At 42.7% G+C, this 22,011-nt stretch overlaps 1 protein-coding gene across 10 annotated transcripts in view; it reads left to right on the top strand.

Moving 5' to 3' along the window:
* Cep63 (centrosomal protein 63) overlaps window positions 1–15,291 on the top strand; it is a 40,558-nt gene extending 25,267 nt beyond the window's left edge. For 6 of the 10 annotated variants that reach the window (XM_021172027.3, XM_021172024.3, XM_021172022.3 and 3 more), the window contains 7 exons: window positions 625–762; window positions 3,790–3,904; window positions 5,744–5,941; window positions 7,463–7,549; window positions 11,651–11,856; window positions 13,020–13,299; window positions 14,965–15,291. In XM_021172027.3, coding sequence (XP_021027686.1) covers window positions 625–762; window positions 3,790–3,904; window positions 5,744–5,941; window positions 7,463–7,549; window positions 11,651–11,856; window positions 13,020–13,299; window positions 14,965–15,123 — 1,183 coding nt within the window. In that variant the 3' untranslated portion in view covers window positions 15,124–15,291. The remainder of the gene's footprint in view (window positions 1–624; window positions 763–3,789; window positions 3,905–5,743; window positions 5,942–7,462; window positions 7,550–11,650; window positions 11,857–13,019; window positions 13,300–14,964) is intronic. The other 4 variants (XM_085827949.1, XM_021172028.3, XM_085827950.1 and 1 more) reach the window with 1 other exon arrangement.
* The last annotated feature ends 6,720 nt before the right edge of the window (window positions 15,292–22,011 follow it).

Genomic DNA, 22,011 nt, shown 5'->3' with positions numbered 1-22,011 from the left:
CTGACTTTATTATTCTTATTATTATTGTATTATTATTACTACTACTACTACGTTTTGAAATAGGATTTTATGCATTATCCCAGGCTACCTTCAAAATTACTCTGCAGTTGAGGATGGCCTTGAACTCCTGATCCTCCTGCCTTTGCCTCCTAAGTGCTGGGATTAGCAATGTTGTGACCCCACCCTGTCTCAGGGCTTCCTGTATGCCCTGGGAGTTCTCTACCAACTAAGCTATAAATCTCCGGCCCTGGGCTATTGCTAGGGCAGGGTTATAGTAAAAAATAATAGAGTAAATGAGCTTCCTTTTGTGTAAGTCAGGTATGCTTCTGTTCTTGCCAGACTGTCTTGTAAAGTTTTTCTGATAGAAGGATTCGAGTGTCAACAAAATGGTTTTGCTGTTTTATGCGACTTTTCCCCTTGAAACACATCCCAAATCCTAGTAAAGATTAAATTGCTGCTGACCCTGGATTGTTCTCCAGGTATCCCCCTCCTCCCGAAAGCAGACTACAGACTGACCAGCTCTAAGGAGCTTAGTTAAAAGAATAGTTGGGACAGCAGCCTGGCTTGCATTGTCTGTTTGCCGGGATAAGAGAGAGACCTGTTTCCTCCTCCTTCTGTTCTTAGGCCTCTGGAGGACTGTCAGAAGGAAAGGAAGTATAGCTCTCCAGGGCATGGAGTCTTGGATAATGTGCTCTCCCAGCTGGACTTCAGCCACAGCAGTGAAGAACTCCTGCAGGCAGAGGTGACGCGTCTTGAAGGCAGGTAGATAATTAGCTACACATTGAAAATGTGAAGTTGTTAGGATGAACTTTGATTCTCACATTGATTGAGTCAAACAGTGCATTGGTGAAATGAAGTTGTTTTTTTCTCTAGCATTCACAAATGGCCTCACTCCCTAGTTCATTGAAAATACAGAAGACACTGTCCTAACCTTCTGCCAGTTGGCCTGCATCTGAGCCTGTGCTCTGGATGTGTCTGAGGCTGACTTGCTCCTGCTGTGACGTCCTCTTTAGGGCTTTCTTCAGAGTGGTTTATATGGACAGAAAGTATTCTGGGAGCTTTTTCCATTTTGAAAACAATTAAACCCCTTTAAACCATCAGAATGTTTCCTCTTTCTCTGTTCTTCAGAGTCAAAATCTTTTTTAAAAAAATTATTTATTTATCTTTATTTATATGAATACACTGTAGTTGTCTTCAGACACACACCAGAAGTGTGTGTATTGGATCCCATTACAGGTGGTTGTGAGCCACCATGTGGTTGCTGGGAATCGTACTCCTGACCTTTGGAAGAGCAGACAGTGCTCTTAACCACTGAGCCATCTCACCAGCCCTAGAATCAAATTCTTGAAGATTTGTGTATTCTGATAATTCCCACTTCACCCTTTACCTTTTAGGCCCCATTCAGTTCAGCTTTCTTCTGTACTCCCTCACTGAAACTGTTCTTGGAGAAGACACAGTGGGCATGTCTTTCTTCCTTCATTCTCGTTTATGGTGTGATTTAGATTTTCTTGGCTTTGAATTGAATGCTAGCTAATGACAAAAACTATAGTATTTGGTGGCATAGTATATTCTAGCATAGCATGCATAGCATGGCATGTGTGATAGGTAGTGCTTTTTATTTTATTTTATTTTTTGCCATAGTTACAAACTTTATTTTGCTTGTCACATTTGTAAACTTTTTTATTGGGAAGAGTTTGATATTTTGCTTTAAACTCATTATAATTGCTTGTATACTAATTTTTTTTGGTGTGGGTAAAAGATAAAGTATTTGCATAAGCTCTTTGCCTTTAGGCAAACATAACAAGAAGTGCCGCTTTACACTTTCTAGCTTGTCTTGATACATTGTATCCTTTGGTTTTCATGTTGCTGCTGTGGACAGCACTACTCCTCAGTGTGCTCTGCTTTGTGCAGCCCTCTGCTGTAGGCCTTTTAGAGTGCGTGGGGCACTCGTGATCACTACTGAGGTGTGTGTATATGCTTTAGACTGAGCTAAATAAAACTTACTATTATTACTACTATTACTAGTATTGTTATCATTTGTTTTTTTTGAGACAGTTTTTTTTCTGGGTAGCCTTAGCTGTCCTAGAACTGCTTTATGTAGACCATGGTGGTCTCGAGCTTAGAGATTGGCCTGCCTTTGCCTCCCAAATGCTGGGATTAAAGGTGTACTCCACCCACCATGAGTGTTAAATAAAGATTATTAGTCTTTTGATATTGGAACAAAAAAATTTATGTTTTTAATCATAGTTGTCATTTCCCCCTCCCCCGACCTCCAATCTTCATGGACTTCTTGTCAGGCTCAGAAGTTGTGCCTCTGGGTTTGACCTCCAGCACTACACTGACCACCTTAGCCCCTCAGGTCCTGCTTTTTCCATGCATGGCTAGGACAATGTGATCTCTGATTTTACTCCTCTGTTAGTCTCAGTGTTTAGCACATTGTAACCATATACTAGTATTAAATAGGCAAATATAAATTCTAGAATTTCTGGAAATAAAATTAGAATGAATAAATAACAGTATTCAGTAAGAATGGCTTCAGTTTTTTTCTTTGAAAAATCTAGTGGACAAAAAGACTGTTCTAAACAGTGTGGTGTTTAGTTTGAATAGCACCTAAAACAGGAAGGGCGGGGCTTTTGTTTTACTACAAAGATGATATCTATTTTATTTTATTTTTGTTTCATGTGCATTGGTGTTTTGCCTCCATGTATATCTGTGTGAGGGTATCAGAAACCCTGGAACTGGAGTTAGAGACAGTTGTGAGCTGCCATGTGGGTGCTGGGAATTGAAGCTGGGTCCTCTGGAGGAGACACCACTGCTCTTCACTGCTGAGCCATCTCTCCAGCTCCCAAAGATGATATTTTTGAATAATAACTTATCTGGCAAATTTGCCATGTTTGTGAAATAATATAGTATAATATTAATAATATAATTTGTAGAATAATTTAGAAGTATATGCTGTAGCAGGTAAGGGCTAATGGCTAAGTTTGGCAGGCATAAGAAGTAAAATATTTTAACCATAGTTTTCAGTTTTAGAGATAAAATATTCATTTTAAAGGACTTAGGGAAATTAAATGAGCATATTTAAAGTAGACAACTTCTAGAAAAATTTGCCTTCAAGTTATAAAAATTGAATTATTTAAGGTGAACAGGGGAGTAAGGACTGGAGTGACTGTAATTAGGTCAGTGCCAGTTTGGTTCCTGAGAAGCTAATGGCCATCGTGGGCTAGGGGAAGGAGGTGCTTTGTGGTGAAGGGACGATTGCATTGCTACAAAGAGGCAGAGCACTGGAGTGAGAGGCATGCTGCCTCCATGGTGCTAAGTGTCAGAAAGATTGGCTCTTGAGTAAGAACAATGAGTTGGGGACTCTTTAAAGAGTTCTTGTGGTTCTGTATAGTGTGGAGTGTGTGTCTGTGTGTTGCTAAGAGTGATGAAATGTGAGTCTGTTGTGACAGTTCTTGGTGGCTTTCCCTCTCTTATAGAGCTAGAGAAAACCCATACAGCTAGAGCAAAACTGTTAGTAAAATAGCTGGTGTCTTTATAATTCTGTAGCCAGTAAAGTTTAAATCAGGGGGCGGGAGTGGAGGAAAACATGGAAGACAAAACTACCTCAGAGTTGAGATGGGTTTGCTGCATCTAGTGATAGGGGAATTACAAATGACTTTTCATGAGGGGTATGAGGTTTAAGGTGTTAGTAGGAGGTATCTTGGGCATCAAGAGGGTACACTTAGATAATCCATCTGATGGGTTTCAGGAATTTTATTTATATATGGTTGTATTTCTGCCATACAGTTTAGAATCTGTGAGTGCAACATGCAAACAGCTGAGCCAAGAACTAATGGAAAAATATGAAGAGCTGAAGAGGATGGAAGGGCATAATAATGAGTACCGGACAGAGATAAAGAAGGTGAGAGCCTCCGTCAGAGCCTGGGCTCAGAGCTGGACAGGAGGTGCTCAGTGAGGGAAATCTGTTGGATGGTCAGTGGAAGAGTTTGCTGGAACTCAGTGGGAGAAGGAGGGATACGAGAGGACGATAGGGATGGATGATCAAAGTACACTGTGCATGTGTGGGAAATTGGGAAATATGTTCATGCTGATTTCTAAACAATTATATTGTTTATTAAAAAAGACATTGTATTACCTGTAATTTTCTTATTGGCTTCCTTTGTGCTATGAAGTAGTTAATATCCTCATTGGCTGTTGGTACTCTAGAGACTGTTTTTAAGGGGTCCTGTCCCCAGTGTGCTGGTACACTCTAATCCTGGCTTTGGGAGGTGTAGACAGGAGATCAGAGCCAGCCTGGGTTAGATGAGACTGTCTCAAAATACCAAAAATAAATTAATTTTTTTTAGAGGCTTTATTTGGAGGATTAGTCTTGTTATATAGCCCAGGTTGGCCTTAAACTCATAATCTTCTGGTCTTTTGAATTCTAAATATTGAGATTAGAGGCATCTGTTACCATACTTGTCTTAATTTGTGTTTTTCATTACTTTGAGATTATTGCTAGTTCCTGTGCATGTGTGTGTATGGTGCACACATGCATGTGTATGTAGAACCCAGAAGTAGATATTAAGTAGCTGCTTATTGCTCTCTCCTCACACACTCACCTGCCTCAGCGGCTGTAACTGAACTCAGTATTCATTGGCTGACTAGCTTTGCTGGCCATTGAGCTGCAGAATCAACCTTTATCTGCTGTCCCTCTCCCCATGCTGAGATTATAGATGTATACAACCTTCCAAGATGAATTTTATGTGGGGGCTAGGAGTCTAGACTAAGTCCTCTGCTCCTGCTGCAGATATGTTATAGACTGAGCTGCCTTCCTCAAAGGCTCTTGCCCCTTTCTACCTCTTATCTTTCTGTTAGTTCTCTCCTGAGAAACAGAAAACTAGATAAAGAAACAAACAAAAACCCAAAACAAACAAACAAATTTTAATTTGTAGCTGTGAAAAGAATGAAAGTCTTAGAGACTACATAAATTAGACGTAGACTTTGCCATTGACCCCAGTGTTTGAGTAACACATGTTTTTCTGAGACCTAATGCATGATTTTGAATTTAAATACCAGACTTTCACAGTAGTTATACAAGTTGATAACTTGTAATTGATGATTTTCTGTATATCTAATCTAGGAAAAATTTCATGTCTTAAAGTAAGATAGACATTACCTTATTTTATCAATTTTGTGTATATTTTTCTTCGTTAAATTCTGTACATTTTAAACATTTACTTGTCAGTTTCATACATGATTATATCATAGTCATCTCCAGTACCCTCTTTTATTCCCTTCTATGATCTCCCTTTCCTATCTTGTCTTCTTCCTTCTTTCTCTTTGTTTTTCTTTTAGGCCTACATTGTTTAGGGTTGCTTACATGAACGTTGGCAGGGAGTTATCTACTGGAGCAATTTACCAGTAACTACACTATTGAAGAAAATGACAACGCTGTCCTGGCAGCCATTAACCAGGTGTCTTTCTCTCTGAATACCTTGTTCTTTAGGGACATGCTAGGCAAGTGCTCGCTCTACCATTGAGCTACATCTCAAAACCTTGTTTGTTGAGAAGGGGTCTTCCTGTGAAGTTCAATCTGGCCTTGCAATCACTGGCTAGATCAGGCTGCTCTCAATCCTGGGGTCTTTCTGTCTCTGCCTCTACCTCCTAAGTGTCAGAGTTACTGCTGTGTAGATTTATATGCCTGAATCCTAAATACTTTCTCTGAACTTTTGGTGTTTTCTTTTGTGCCTCTCTATAGTTGAAGGAACAGATTCTGCAGGCTGATCAGACCTACAGTTCTGCCCTGGAAGGAATGAAGATGGAAATCTCCCAGCTAACTCGGGAGTTACACCAGCGAGATATCACTATTGCTTCTGCCAAGTGTTCCTCTTCAGACATGGAAAAGCAGCTGAAGGCAGAGATGCAGAAGGCAGAAGAAAAGGCTGTAGAGCATAAGGTAAAGCCCATCCAGAGCTCTCCACTTCATATTTGCCTGTTTGTTTTTAAAGAATGAATTTATTCAAGGAATAACTTCCGTATTTCAGTAGTAGACGCCTGCTTTGGGCTGGTTAGCAAGCAGGATAGTGAGGGTTGGTGGGGAGGTCAGAATGATACCGACAAGGAAAATGACTACCCTAGTGGAATGTGGGCAAGGTACTGGGAGCCAAGGAGTTGCATATCTAGAGATCTCTCTTCCTGCAAGAGGAGGATGAGTAAGCTGCAAGAGACCATGCAGAGCTAGGAAAACTGCAAGATGTGGCCTGAGCAGCGGGTGGGGGCCCACCATTCAAGGGAAATGGGGAATGGATGCGTTCTGGAGATACTTGGCTGCACGGTTGGCTAGGCTTTGTGTTTGATTAGACTACGGTAACAAAGAGGACGATAAGAAGCTATTACTGAGGGATGAAGCTTGAGTAGCCAAGTAATGCCCTGTAACAAGGCAGAAAATGGTTGTAGTGCTGTGGAAGATGATACATTTCTATGAAAGATGCCCATGATAGGGAAGCTAGCAGAGGAGACATTAGTTTGGCACATTTGGTTTCAGATAAAGCCTGAACTTTTATATGGAAAAATTGGTTAATTGGTTCTACGGAAATCCTGAAATTCAAGGGTTGGCCATTTAGTTGTGGAATTCCTGGATGAAGGTGGCATTTGAAATCCCTCTTCCCAGATACAGCAGTTATAGTGAAAAGGCACTAGAGTATGCCTAAGAGTGACTTGGCTCAAATTTAGCAGATTTCTCAGTTGGAGTGAAAGAGTGGGATGGAACTTTAAAAGAAGTAGCAGTGAAGGAGTTTCCCAGACTGTGCCTGCTGAGGAAGAAGGCCATGAAAGGAGGCAGGAATTTTTTCATCGAGGTAGTCTAGCAGAAAAGCTCAGCAGAGTGAGGACTGAAAATAAATGAATGCTTTATGCAAGCGCAGTCCCACATGGTGTTGGTGGCAGAAAGTTGATGAGAGCTGGAAGCAGGGTGTGTCTAAGATCTTCTGTCACTGAAACTTTGTGCCTTAGTCCCATTCATTACTGAGTGACATTTAATCACATGCATACTGCTTTGCCTACTAACACCTTTGACACTCTTAAAAAGTATATGTGGGGCCTGGGAGACGGCTGAGGGAGTGAGAGCCCTTTCTCTGCAAGCATAAGGATCTGAGTTGGGATTCCCAGAGCCTACATAGAAAGCCAGGCATGGCTTCATGGTCTGTTTATTAGCCTAGCATTGCAGGGGATGGGCACAGCAGAGATAGGTGAATTCTGAGAACTTGTTGACTCTGGTCTCTGCAAATAAACATGACAGGCACACTTGTGCTCTCATGTGTATGCAACACACACAACACCCTGTATCTACACACATTTTAAAAGTTTATCTATATGGATAGAGAATGTAGCCTGGACTAAGTAGACTAGAGAAAATGATGTGGAAAAGCTTTGTAAAATATATTTGATTTATGTGAGTCCCCCGATTTTCCTTTTGCAGGAGATTCTAAGTCAGCTGGAATCTCTCAAATTAGAAAATCATCGTCTTTCTGAAACAGTGATGAAGCTGGAACTGGGCTTGCATGAGGTACACACATCGACACTTAGCTTTTGTGTTTTTGAAGCCTTTAAACTGTTAATATTGATGCTAGAAGAAGGTAGAATTAACTAGTTTGAACAGTCCCTTAGGATACAGTCACAAATGAGGTCCAGGTGCCTCCTGCCAGAGGATGTTTTTGCTGGAGCAGTAGGATAGTTTCCTATTGTGTGTGACAAGATGCATATATAGTCTGTGTTCTCAGCAAGGGAAGTATCTGTAAAGTGCCAGCAGAGTGCTGGCAGTCATTGTGAAGTGGACACTGGGCGCTGCTTTTAGTGCTGGGCTGTTGTGCTCACAGTGTCTTTATTATAAAGCATGCCATCCTTGAAGTATTTTAGTTTTCATTTTATTATCATACATAGTTCATTTATTCTAGAACACTCAGTGCTAGATTGCACACAGGATAACTGATCACATGCTTGACTCTGAAGACATTATAGTAATTTAGTGGAGAATATGAGAAATACATATAAGCTACTGTGAAATCAGAACAGGATTGGCTAACAGACAGTGTGAAGTTCATATTGTAAAAGTCTTACAATTTAAAAAATGATGCATTTTTATTCTGACCCATCTTTTTTTGGTGTAGGTCAAAAGTCGGAAGATTGAATTCTTTTTTTCTGAACTTCCAGGGAGTATTCTGCTTCCAAAAAGATTCATAGTCACAAAAGGCACCCAGTTTGCTCCTAATAGTTCCAATTTCACAGTCATGGAGGCCGAGAGTGAAGACGCAAAAGGCTAGAAGAATACTTTATTTCAACTAGGAAAATGGGGGACTATTTTCATAATCTTTCAGATGGGCAAGATTCTCTAAGCATCATGAAGCCACAAAGGATTTTACAACATAAAAATGTAAAATTTCTGGATGGCAAAAGGCTCCATTAAAAAGACTGATAATAGAAGCCAAGTATGGCAGCTCATGCTTACAATCCCAGCTCTCGAGAGGCCGAGGCAGAAGGAGTGAGAGTTCAAGGCCAAACTGGACAAGAATAAAAATAACACCAGAGGGGCTGGGAGTGGAGCTTAGAGGGAGAACACTCGCCTAGCATGAGGCCCGGGGTTGACAGCACTAGTGCTTGAAAGAAAGGAGCAGTAACCTGTAAGTAGACACAGGCTAACAAAGTGTTAGCAAGTAAGAGTTCCTACAGAGGCGATAGGGAAAGAGACCCAGTTGGAAAAGGGCAAAGAACTAAGTAGATATTTAAATTCAAGTGAGCGAGGGAAGCTATTAAACTTCCCTAATAGCCAAAATTTTTAAAAATAAAATTTTCTTGCTAATAAGCTTGATAATAATTTAGAAAGTTAATATATGGCCTCTCTTGGCAAGTATTTTAACAGTAGACTCTCCCATGCATATAGAGATTGCCTTCAGTACAGTTGAGCCATGGACATGAAGCTTGTAAGTCCATACACCCCCAAGTCCTCCTGGTATTTCCACCTGTTACATTAATAGTCATATTCTTCACTGTCCTCCTGGTATTTCCACCTGTTACATTAATAGTCATATTCTTCACTGTCCTCCTGGTAGTTCCACCTGTTACATTAATAGTCATATTCTTCACTGTCCTCCTGGTAGTTCCACCTGGAAGATTAGTAGTCACATTCTTCAGTGTCCTCAGCAGTTTGCATCCCCAGAGAGCCCACCTTATGGGAGTAAAGGTTCAGAAATGGGCACACAGGTATTATGAAATAAACTGGTTACTTAAATGGTTGATTTGTGATTGTACTCTGAAATATGCTGTCATTTAAGATGGAAACATTCATTTAATTTTTCTGCCACTCCACACCCCTGTGATACTATAATGAAAAAAAAATTTTAAAGCACAAACTCACATGGATGGGAAAAAAAATAGAGGAGACAATAGCCAAACATTTAAAATATTTAATATAATTTTTTTTGTGTGCATGGTGGGTGATTGTGTACACGCATGTGTATGTACATGTGTGTATGTGTATGAATGTATGAAAGCTAGGGGTTGATATTGGGTGTCTTCCTTTATCATTCTCTGCCTTTTGTATTGAGGCAGGGTCTCTCACTTGGACCCTGAGCTTGCAAATTGGGCTAGTCTGGCTAGCCAGCTTGCTCCAGAGATCCTGTCTCCTTTTTCCAAGTATTAAGATTACTGGCAGTCTACCGTGTCTACTCGACCAGTATTTACATGAGTGTTACAGATCTGAGCTCTGGTCCTCTTGCACGGCAAGTACTTTACCAACTGAACCGTTTGCTCAATCCCATAGCTAAATATTTTAGAAAGTTTTATCAAGGAGGTGGAAGATGGATAGAGGTGGGGGCTGGGGCACATGGCTAACCAGCTGGCTGTCTTAATGACTAGATGGATGGCTAATAAGTGGCTGGATTAGTAGGTGAGTGGGTAAATGGATGAGCAGGTAGGTGAGTGAGTGAGAGTGTAGCCAACAAATGACTTTGTATGCCCTGATAAAGCCAATACCGAGCGAGTAGTAATTTGTGGACTAATCTGTTTACACTATAGTGTTCTTTAAAAATGTGTCATTTGTCAGTATTAGAGTGGCTCTCTGTTTACATTAAAGAACTGAGAGATTCCAGAGATGCTAAAGGCAGACTGCGCAGGGTTCTGTGGAGCTGAACTTCTCCTGAACCTTAGTGGGAGCGCTGATCCTCTTTCCCCACTGAGTACATACCTGCTCCCCAGTTGTCATGCTGCCCTTCCCGCTCAGGCACGGGGAGGAATTGTTAGTAAGCTAATAGCTCTCGGAGATTTCAGAAAGATGCACAGAAAAGACAAGTTTCTCTTCTTTTTAGGTATGTGCAAGGGGTCTCAACCCTCCCACCGCTGCGACCCTTCAGTGCAGTTCCTCATGTTGTAGTGACCCCAACCATACAATTATTTTTGTCACTACTTCATAACCATAATTTTGCTACTGATATTAATTGTAATCTAAATATTTTTGGAGATAGACATTTGCTAAAGGGGTCATGACCTGTAGGTTAAGGAATGCTGGTTTAATGATTTCAGACATCAAAGTTGTAAAAATCCTATCAGCTTTAGCTTTCTCTGGTTTCAGAGTTGCATACAGTATGAATATCTGTACAGATTATCAAAACATAATTATTAGGAAGTGCTTTTTGCATGTTACCACCCAGGAAGGTGAATTTACTTTTCCAAATTAATCTAATTATCTTAATGAAAGCAGCAGCTTTGATTAATGTTGGCCACTTTAAAGATGAGTCGTAGTTCATAGCATAGCCCTGCATTTTAGAAATAAAAAGGTGGGTAGGTAGTCGACAGTATAGCACATGTCCTGTGAATACACTTCTCTGAGATATTATAAAACATGGACAGCTACTGAATGATAGTGTAAATTCCTAGTTTACAGGTCTATTTACACACTTGTGAGTTGACAGGCAAATTATGTTTATCAGAACTCTATTGACTAGCTTACTTTCACAATTTTTCTTTACAGAAAATGAAATATGTTAAACTGTAAAGATCACCATAATTTTATAGAATGTTAATTAAATGAAAAAATTAGAAAAAGAAAGTAGATGTGTATTATCAAGAAATAAGATATATGATCAGAGAACTAAGACCAGTTCATGGTAAATTCCTGCCACATAATTGAGTCCTGCTTTTATGTTGCTAACTTCCTATCAAGCGACATGCCAAAAAGTATTTAAGATGGAAGGGTATTTATTTTAAAGTTACCACTTTTGGCCATAATTATCTTTAGACTCTTGTGTTTAAATTACTTTCTTTGAATTAGTTCTTTTAATTTCCTTCCACAGGTATTGTGTGTAAGGAGAGGGCTCCTCATTCTTCTTGATTTCCATGTCTGATTCTTGAAGCTTTCCTCTGCCTTGTTTCCATGCCTTGGATGCTTATGTACAGAGGGAGGCCATCCTGCCTTTAACTTTGTCCCTTCCTTCACTCTAGGCAGACTGATGCTTTTCCTGTGTTCATCTTAAGAGGGCTAAAGACAAATCTTTAGTTTCTCTAAGTAAAGCCATAGTTAAAACTAAAACAGAAAATACCTCAGCCAACACTGTTGTAGATTGATCATAATTACCCTTAAACATACTAGTGATTCTAGTGTTCTTTTTTTTATTAGGCAAAAGAGATTTCACTAGCAGACCTTCAGGAGAATTATATTGAGGCATTAAATAAATTAGTGTCTGAAAATCAACAACTACAGAAAGATTTGATGAGCACCAAATCTGAGCTGGAGCATGCTACTAACATGTGCAAAAAAAAAGATGTCGAGATCTTTAACCCAGCACACAGCAGAGCTGCCGGGTTCAAGAATGCAGAGCTTAAGTAAAGTTCCCTCCCTCCCTCCCTCCCTCCCTCCCTCCCTCCCTCCCTCCCTCCCTCCCTCCCTTCCTCCCTTCCTTCCTCTCTGTCTCTTAAAGAATTATTTATTTATTTTATGTATGTGAATACACTGTAGCTGTATTTGGACACACCAGAAGAGGGCATTGGATCCCATTACAGATGGTTGTGAGCCACCATGTGGTTTCTGAGAATTAACTCAGGACCTCTGGAAGAGCAGTCAGTGCTCTTTTACTAAGCCATCTCTTCAGCACTTTAAGTAAAGTTTCTTTTTTTTTTTTTTCTTTTTTTTTTTTTTTTTGGTTTTTCGAGACAGGGTTTCTCTGTATAGCCCTGGCTGTCCTGGAACTCACTTTGTAGACCAGGCTGGCCTCGAACTCAGAAATCCGCCTGCCTCTGCCTCCCGAGTGCTGGGATTAAAGGCGTGCGCCACCACGCCCGGCTGTAAAGTTTCTTAAAAGTCTCTTTGAAGTGCATGTGCTAACGGCGTCTGCTTTCCTGCTTTGAGAAGACTTTCTGGCTTAGAGCTGTGCAGTCATCACAGGCTCTGGTTTAACTCTGCCCAGTGTGCACAAGAGGCTCAGGTGGCTCAGCCTATTTCATCACAGCTTTTGTTCTGTGCACCCTGAGTGTAGATGTGTGTGAACAGCAGCTTGTTCCCCAGTTTTCATGCTGCCTCCCACTACCTTCATCACACCTGTTCCATAAGAAGTAAAACGTGGCTTTCTATAAAAAGCACCCATTGCACTTCTGATCAATTAATTTTAGGTTGTTACCATAAGAAAGGTTATTTCAATGAGAAGCCAACTGGCTTGAGTTTGTTCTGTGTAGCCTGTGTGTTTTCTTACCAGAAGCCTTTGTTAGCATCCCCACCCCACTCTCACCCACGGTGACATTCTGAGATTTCTCTGTGCACGGGGTGCCCTGGCCCTGTTCCTTCTGCACCCCACTGGCATCATGTTTGGCCACTGCTATGCTGGGAGCATGAGAGCAGAGCCCAAGGAGCGCTTGTCTCCGAGTGGACCCCTCATTTGTAAGCAGTAGAGTCCTGTCACATAGCCTCTTATGAACATGCTTCTTTCAGCATTTATTGGAAAGAAAAGTTGCTACAGTTTTTCATTTATCTTGTTTTCTAATCTGCTATCCAGGCCAATCCATGGCCAGCACAGACATGACGGAATAAAGACCGAGCAGTACAAAACAGGTCACCACTCGCCTCGAGGACAAACGTTGGATAGCATAGACCCTGTGGCCAGGGGTCCCAGCCCCCTGAGTTCTCACATCAGCCCTGGCAGCTCCACCGTCTCTCTGCCTTCCAACTTTCTATTTGAGACTCACTCTTTGCCTTCAGTGCTAGATATAAATGATGTCAACTTTTCTGACAGTCTGTCTGACTGTATGAATGACCAAGAAGAGTTTGTATCTTCGGTATGAAAACTTTCTCATGCTAATATTTATTTTTATTTTTAATTTTAAGGTAAAGAGGGTGATTTTTTTTTCTTACTGGGTCCCAGTCAGTACTCTGTATTACTTTCACATTTGTAGTTTTGCTTGTGAAGGCACATTCAACCAAGACAACTTCAAATTCAGGTTCTAAAATACTTAGAATATGAGTGCAGGCATTCATTGACTTTAGCCTGCGTCTTCTTGCCTGCCTTTCCCAAAGGACTGACCATGCTGCAGGGATTGAATCGAGGACTGTCTCAAGCATGGAGACTGAGAAGGGAAAAGAGGGGCTGCTGGGGAGGAGCTGGTGGCCTGGGGCTGAGGGCGGTGCATCTGAGGTGAATAGAGCATGATTTGGGTACCTATGATGACGCCTTACCCTCACCACTAGGCTCCAGTGTTCTTTACCTTCCATCATGAAGCTGGTGTTGGGATGTCCATTGCCTGTTGTTAGCTGCGGTATGTCTTTGTGAAAGTTTAGTAACCTTTGTTTTTTGTTTATTTTTGAATGTGTCAGCAATTCCATGGAAAGATTTTCTTAGTTTTCAAAATAAATGTCCAATTTAACTTAGACATAGTTAAAAAAAATCAACACCTTGAAAAGTACCTTTCTTCTAAGTTTGGCAGCCAGCCTTCCCTGCCCTATGATGATGTGATTTCACAAATGTCACCTTTTCCAACTAGTGTGAGCATCACACGTTTCCTTCAGAAGTCAGGTATCTGATGGTTGCACTCTACAGGGCCGGCACAGTTGGTCCTTATTATTCATCACTTGCCGTTTTGACTGCCCACTAAACTGTACTGTGGCCCTGCTGTGCCCACACGTGGACACACAGAAAGCAGGAGAGCTGGCTCCCATGCTCCTAATAGAGGGAGCAAAGGTGGCCTCGTGTTTCGTTCCAGTCTCAGTGTTCATGTGGTGATGGCAGGCAGCACCCTGTTGTGTGAGAGCCTTAATTCCAGCACCAGTTACTGTGGTAGCCTTGGGAAAGTCATTTCTCACTTCTGAAACTCATTTCTGTTTTGTCAAATAGAGACAAGAGAGTGTATATATGTCTATACGGTGTGTGTTTATTTCCCCCGGAGGCAATGATTTGTGCTAACTCAGCGTTTAAAGTGACTTCTAAAGTATAACATTAAATGAGAGCAAACTGCATGTGCTAGATTTCCTGTATTACCTTCAAAAATCCGAGATCTGAAATATCACCAGAACTGAGAGTTGCAGATCAAAGGCCATGGAGTGGAATTTTAAGAAAGGGAAAAATATTGATTTTTAACTGGCATTTAATTTGTTTCCTGTAGATTTTCAGTGCTTTAAAATGAGAGTAACATTCAGAGTTTTGAAATAGCAGGCATTGGCTGTGTTCTTCGGTGAGAGGCAGGCAGGCATTTCTAGTCTAAGCTGAGGTACTCTCAGACCACTGACGGCATTTCCTGTACACTTTACACAGACACTCTTTGCGTCAGAAAGAAAGAGCTCTGTGGTGCTACGTTTTCAGAACTTGCCTTTTTTTCTTTCTTGGATTTAAGATGAAAATATCTCCTCAGGAAAAATTCTCCCTTTAACAGGACTAGGCAGAAAATATCAAAATGTTGGGGCATCCATTCCTGCTTCCTAACACATGTCATGATTTGTCCCTCTCCCAGGGCTCGCTGCCCACCTCTCCTCTGGGATCGATAGCTACCAGGTTTCTGGAAGAGGAGGAGCTGAGGTCTCACCATATTCTAGAGCGCCTGGACGCCCACATTGAAGAACTGAAAAGAGAGAGTGAGAAGACGGTGAGGCAGTTCACAGCCCTCGTGTAGCCCTGCACAGCCACAGACGGAAGACTGGATTATAAAGTTCTAATAAAGCAATGCTCGCAAGGGCAGCACTGAGGAGTCTGCAGATTGGGCACTTGGGTATTTTCACTGCTTTGTGTGGAGGATCGCTTCCATAGGAACTTGTGAGAATAAACCGCTTTGCAGACTTTTCTCACACGAATGTTTATTACCACAAAGAGCAATGCTTTTTCTTTCCGACTTACATGTGAATAGCTGTGTACTAATGAAAATAAAGATTGTACTATACAGTTTGAAACTAAAGTAACTCCAGAGCTTCCCTTAAAGGAAGTATGTAGTGGAAGCATGGCTGTGAAGTTGTTCAGCTAGCTTCTTACGCTTTCTCACCTTTTTAGGTGTAAAGTCTGGCTACAAGTGTGTCAAGGGGCCATGGGGAGGTCCTTGGCACGGAGGCTTTTGCACACGTTCACGAAGAGAGGACTGTATAGGTCAGAGCTGGATTCAATGTATGCAACTCATGGGATATCTAGTTTGAATGCTTAGCATTGGCATGCTGAGGAGAGGTCAGAGGGGAGAGAGGATTTGAAGCCACATTGTTGACAACCAAGGAGGGCATGGACAGAGGAGAGCAAGGTTCTAGGCAGCTGAGGCGCATAGGAGCCACACCAGTGCAGAAGTGGACGGTGCAGTCAGGGCAAGGAGAAGGCACATGCTGGACTTGTCAGCTCAAGGACCCAGCTCCTCCCATTCTCCCTGCTAGAGGGTCTTTCCCATCAGCACGTAAACATCCCGGGATTCTTCTTTTCAAAAGAAACAGAAAAAGTGCCCATCTACTCCATATATTTGCTCTTTCTAAAGGGCTGTTCAGATTCTGAGATGCTACACCTGTGGAGATGAGTCTGAAAGAGTTTTTGAATTTCAGAGTCTCCCAAGCTTCAGATTAAAGATTTCCATCTGATGTCTTCACTGGGAGGATCAGGGACAGATCAGTCCCTGGGAGCACTCAGGAATCATGAGGTGCGATGAATTTCCTTAGAATTATACTGTGTTCTTACAAAAGCTTTTTTTGCTTTTTCAAAAGATTTCCTACTACCTAAAGCTGTCCAAAGTTAGTGAGTTTGTTTCTTAGCAGGTTTTATAAACGGTCACTGACCAGAGTTCCCAGATGAGATGGAAAGGATCGGAAGTTTATTTATTTGAGACAAGGTCTAGTGTTGCCCAGTCTGTCCTGGAGCATCCTCTGTCCCCCGGGCGGCAGCCTGCCTTCACCTATGAAATGCCGAGAGCACTGAGAACACAGCACTGCCACGGCTGGGGAGCAGCAGAGACTGCTTTGTCAGATGAGTTAGTTCTTGCCCTGGATTCCTGATGGCTTTGTGTCTAGGTTCTAGGACACTGGAGCTGTAATGTCCCCCATTTTATAAGGGAATTAAACTGGTCTGTGGAGGGTCCTAGAGCCTTCCTTCTAACAGAGCCAAGAGGTAGCAAGGACTCTGGGCACCGAGTGACCTAATGACCTAATCCTAGCACACCTTTTAGCTGGGTGACTCTGAGCCACTGCACTGAGCCCCACACTTGAGTTTATCATCTGTAAGATAGAGCAGTGCAAACAATGCCTACCTCAGAGGTTTGTGAAAATGAACTAAGTGTATTTGTAAAGCACTTACAATCCTGCTTGGGACAGCATACTGGGGAAGCATCTTGACTGGGAAAGAGCCTGTTGCCTTCTGTTCTGTGAGGGCTCCCTGACTCCAAGCCCTGCCTCCCCTCTCCTAGTGATAAGGAGGCCCTGGCAGAGCTGTGCCTGGAGTTTTCTGTTTGCAGAATACCCTTGCGTCTGGAACCTAAAAGTTACAGGTGAGAAAAATATTATAAATAAGCTGTACATCACCGAGGACAGAGGTGACACAATTGTCACAAAGAGCACTGAAGTACGGGACAGAGGAGAGAAGGGAGTTGTCAGCTTGTGCCTGAAAGATGGAGCTAACATACCAAATATTGTGTCCATGCCAGGCGTGGCGGCCCAGTGCCCAGAAGGCTGAGGCAGGAGGATAATAACAGCAAAACAGTGGGACTTGCAGAGCCACATAGTAGATCTGGGTCAAAGGGAGAGTGGGGGCCGGAGGCCGTGATGGATACACCAACTCAGTTGCTCGAGGCAGGCAGCCCAGGTGCTTCTTAGGGGCAAAGGCAGAGGAGAAAACACTTGTACTTTATAGGTTTCTGGCGCCTCCAAGCCTGGAGCAGATGCCTACCTTAAGAGAAGTTTCGCTTGTTCATGCCTAGTGAAGATTTGTTTAGGTGACAGGTATACAGTATTCTCCTGACTGATAGAGAGTTTGTTTGCTTCCGTACGGTTACAGGTTGAAGGCATAGGGCTGGAGTGTGAAAGAGGATCTGGTTCTGAGAAGGTTCAGGGCATGAATGCTTGAAGCTGGACCAAAGGGAAAGCTTGGGTGGGGTGGGGTGGGGGTGATGGCCTTGCAGGCCTTAGAGTAGCCCCAACACACTGTTCACACCTTCCTCTGTGGGAACCTAGAATATGGACCTTTTATGCTGCCTCTTTGACCATCAAAAGTGAGTTTACAGTCCTCCTGGGAAAAGAAAGCACCCGGTCAAGGTGATGCCTGAACAGTGGAAGGCCCAGAAACCCCTCAGTATCAGATGAGAAGAGAGAGGTGTGCACATGTGTTTTTCTGGCATCGAATTTGGTTTTTGTTAGATTCTTGAAGGTATCGATGAGCCAAAAAAGGGATTTAAGGGTCACAGCTCTCAGGACTGAAGTGCCCCTGGGATAGTGTCTTGTTTCCTGGCAAGAGACGTGAAATTGAAGTCAAGTCCTCCTTACCCGGGGTTAAGTTTTAAAGTGTAGTAGAGAATGGAAACTATTCAGTAATTAAAAGCAAACAAAACAAAACACACAAATCATTAAAAATGGGCAAAGGAACAAGGCAGAGTGGAACAAGGACTCAGCTGGGACAAGAGGCTGGCGACTCGGGGCTCCGGCTCAGACCAACCATACACATACAAAAAGTTACATCAGCAAAGGATGTTTTAGAAAGATATGCAGATGTGTAATAAAGCACATGAAAAGATGATTGGCATCCCTGGATGCCAGGAAATGAGATTAGAACCCACAGTGAGATACCACTGCACAGCCACTGCAAAAGGGCTCTGATTAGCGCTGAGCATGCGAGAAAAGCCGGACGCTTACACTGCTGATGGGAATGAAGGACGGTGCGCATGTGGGGAAGCAGATGACACTGGTTCTTCAGAGAGCAGATGTCGAGTTGCCCATCACGTTGCAGCATCAGTCCCAGGCATGCTCAAGGGAAGGAAATTGTCACGCAGAAAGCAGGTCACATGGGTTCACAGTGGCGTTTTCACAACAGCCCCACAGTGGAAGCAACCCAGACATCTACAGTTGAAGAGTAGGTGAGCAGGATATGGCTAGCCATGCAGCGCAGTGTTATTTGGGGATGCAGAGAAAGTGCTGTGTCAGCTACAGAACATTACACTCTTTATATGATGTGCCCAGATCAGATAAGTTCATATGGGCAAGAAGGAGGTCAGCAGATCTTGGTGGAAGTGGGGGGAAGCAGGACAAATGGAAGAGTACAGACTTTACCTTGGGAATTATAAATATTTTATCACTCATGGCCCTGACCACTGCCCCACTCTGAGCACATCACGGTTAACATTGAATTTGCATGCTTCAGATTGGGGAGGATTTTTTTCTTATATGTCATCATATATATATATGTATATATATATATATATACATATATATATATGAATGATCTATTTTGATAATAGCTCCCCCATTTTATCCACTTCCCCTACCACTGAACCCCTTCACAGTCCTCTTACTATTTTCAGTGGTGTGTGTGTGTGTGTGTGTGTGTGTTTGTATTCCTACTGCATGTAGACTTGCCTGAAAGAGCATGGGTAGAGAGCTATCTACTTGAGCAAGGGCACTTTAACCAGTGGCTATATCACTGGTGAATATGACTCTTCCCTGCCCTCAGCAGCCAAGGACTGTTCATATATCTTCACAGAGGGTTAAATTCCTGTGGCCCTTCTCAAATGAGTGAATTTTATGATATATGAATTTTATTTTCTATTTTTATTTTTGTAGATGTTCTCACTCTGTAACCCAGGCTGGCCTGGAACTCACTGTTGTAGTCCAGGCTGCCCTTGAACTTATGTCGGTTAAACCCGCTTCATTCAAGTACTGAGATAATAGGCATGGGCCACTAGGATTCTGAATTTTATCTTAATCTTAATAAGTTCCTCCCCCCTCCCCCAGTACTCCTGATTCAAGGCAGCACTGGAAAAGATAAGATGAATTTGGTTTTTTGGAAATGTAGTACACGTTGTGGTGGGATTTGGTATTCCCTATTCTGGCTCCTATTCTGGAGTGTGACACTCCTGTCAGAGGGTGGATCATAGAACTTCAGGAGCAGTTGCTTCTGTGGAAAGCTTCAGCTGATGAGATAGCATGGCTCAGAGAGATTTCTCACGCACCTATGCTCTAGGCAGCTCCAGCTCGCTGCAGTGGGTGTGGTCTTGGTGCTGCTCCCGTGGAGGAGCAGTTCCCAGAGTTACAGAGGGTGAAGCTGCAGGATCCAAGTGGCTTCTGGGCTACAGGGAACTTGGGGTCAGCCTCATGGCTAGGATTGCAGACCACTCTCTGTGCTCCCAGACTGCTTGGCAAGCCCTTCTGATATTTCTCTGAGCTTGACTGGGCAAGGTAGAGAAAGGCAATGCATTAAGAGCTTGCCTAACATATGCCTTTAGGGCACATGCACACACACCTGTATACACTCATACACATGTCTATTTACACAGTCCCACACATGAACACGCATGTGTATACACAAATGATGTGCTAAATCAGCATGTGAAACATTACAAGACAGCTCAGGTCCAGGGCACTTCCCCCACCAAATGGCCAGGATCTTCTCCCACCATTCTCACTGCTTCCCAAGTGGACAAAAGGCTGATAGCCTCGCTGTTGAGGATTCCTCCTGCATTATGGTGGAGCCCCGGGACTTCTCTGAAAATGACTAAATGCAAGAAATAAAATGCACAGTATTAAAGAGAACAGCAATTATGTTGGCACTGAGCTATCAAAACACAAGAAAAGCAAATTTATGATACTGTCTAATGTGTGCTTCTCTATTAAGTCATTAAATAATAAGGCCTTATGGCAGTTCTATCACCCACCATGCCTTGAAGCAGCCGTGCGTGCAGAGGATGTTCTGTGATGTTTGCAGAGCTGTGGGAACATCTGTGATTTCTCTTGGAACTAAAACCACAGGTACTGCAACACCACTGTGGGTTACAGCCTCTAGTCACAATGGAAGAAATGCCACATTTCAGTTAGAGAGCCCAAGTTCGTGGAGCCCTAGACTTGTGTTATGCCTCTAGGCTCCTGGGGATGCCGTCTGTGGCTGCCAGGTTAAGATTTCAGAAACTTACCCCACTTAGCTCTCTTCATTCTGGTTCCCTGGAGACATTTTACTTGTTTAGATGGGGCAGCATTTATACTTAATGTAAAAATTGTAAACATATTCTATCTTTATGGGTGTTTTGCCGAATGTATGTGTGTGCACCATGTGTGTGCCTGGTGCCCTTGAAAGTTGGAAGAAAGTGTCAGTTTCCCTGGAACTGGAGTTACAGATGACTGTGTGTACTAGAAATTGAGCCTGGGTCACCTGGAAAAGCAGCCAGTGCTCTTAATCCCTGAGCTATCTCTCCAGATCCTTAGCATAAACTCTCAAGAACAAGTTCTCGAATAGGTTGAATGGGTTGAGATATCAAACTAACTTATCGAAACAATGGTACTTAAAATTTTTTTTTCTGCAGCAGATTTGTGCTTCTGAGGGAACTACTGTCTGCGTCTGACAAGTTGGGCATCTTGCTTGAGTTGCAGGTGGATTCCAGGGCTCACAAAGCCTCAAGGTTTTGGCAGCCAAGTCAAACCCCAGGGAGCTAGAACTCCTCTCCATGGTCTTTTTGGAAGAAAGTTAGGTGTGGTGGTTTGAATCTGCTTGGCCCATGGAAGGTGATACTCTTAGGAGGTGTGGTCTTGTTGAAGGAAGTGCATCACTGTGTGGGTGGGCTTTGAAGCTCTGCCCATTGTGGAAGAGACCCTCCTCTTAGCTGCCTATGAGACAGTCTCTTCTCCTGGCTGCCATTGGATCAAGATGTAGAATTCTCAGCTCTTTCCACAACACCAAGTCTGCCAGGGTGCCTCCATGCTTTCTGCTATGATGATAAAGGGCTAAACCTCTGAAACTATAAGGCAGCCACAATTAAATGTTTGCCTTTATAAGAGTTGCCTTGGTCATGTGTCATTTCCTAGCAATGGAAACCCTAAGACATCATGGTCAAACAGCTCAAGTCCCTATCTGCCACAGACCCAGCCGCAAGTGACATCTTTTGTAGGCTATAGATAATCAAAGAGACTCTGGACCCCTTGGCCATCTCTTTTGACCGAATGACAGAGAGTTCTACTTTCTACTGTGGACAAAGGGCGCATAGCATGGCTGGTGCTTGCTCTGTGAACCCCAAGAAAACTTTGCAGTGCCCAAATGCATTTTTCTGTGCACTGAGGCAGAGGAGACAAGAGAAGGGCTAGCATGGAGAGGCAAAACAAAGCTTGGATGGGTGTGGGAAGTGGTCCCAATCTGCCTTTACACAAAAATTTCTGCATCTTTATGCAATCTCTACAAATTTGGCTAGGAATATTATTTAACAATGCATCAAATAACAACTCCATCAGACAGGAGTCTGCTGCTGGGGTCCTTAGCCACCTCAAACTAGGGTGTCTGTTTCCTTGAAAGAAACAAGTTCTTCAAATTTGTGTTTGTCACTAATATTTAAGATTCACTTACAAGGTAATGG

The sequence above is a fragment of the Mus caroli genome, unplaced genomic scaffold, assembly GCF_978045245.1.
Source record: "Mus caroli unplaced genomic scaffold, Mus_caroli_1 scaffold_11, whole genome shotgun sequence".
Classification (NCBI taxonomy): Eukaryota; Metazoa; Chordata; class Mammalia; order Rodentia; family Muridae; genus Mus; species Mus caroli.
This window is presented reverse-complemented; position numbering and strand designations above follow the sequence as displayed.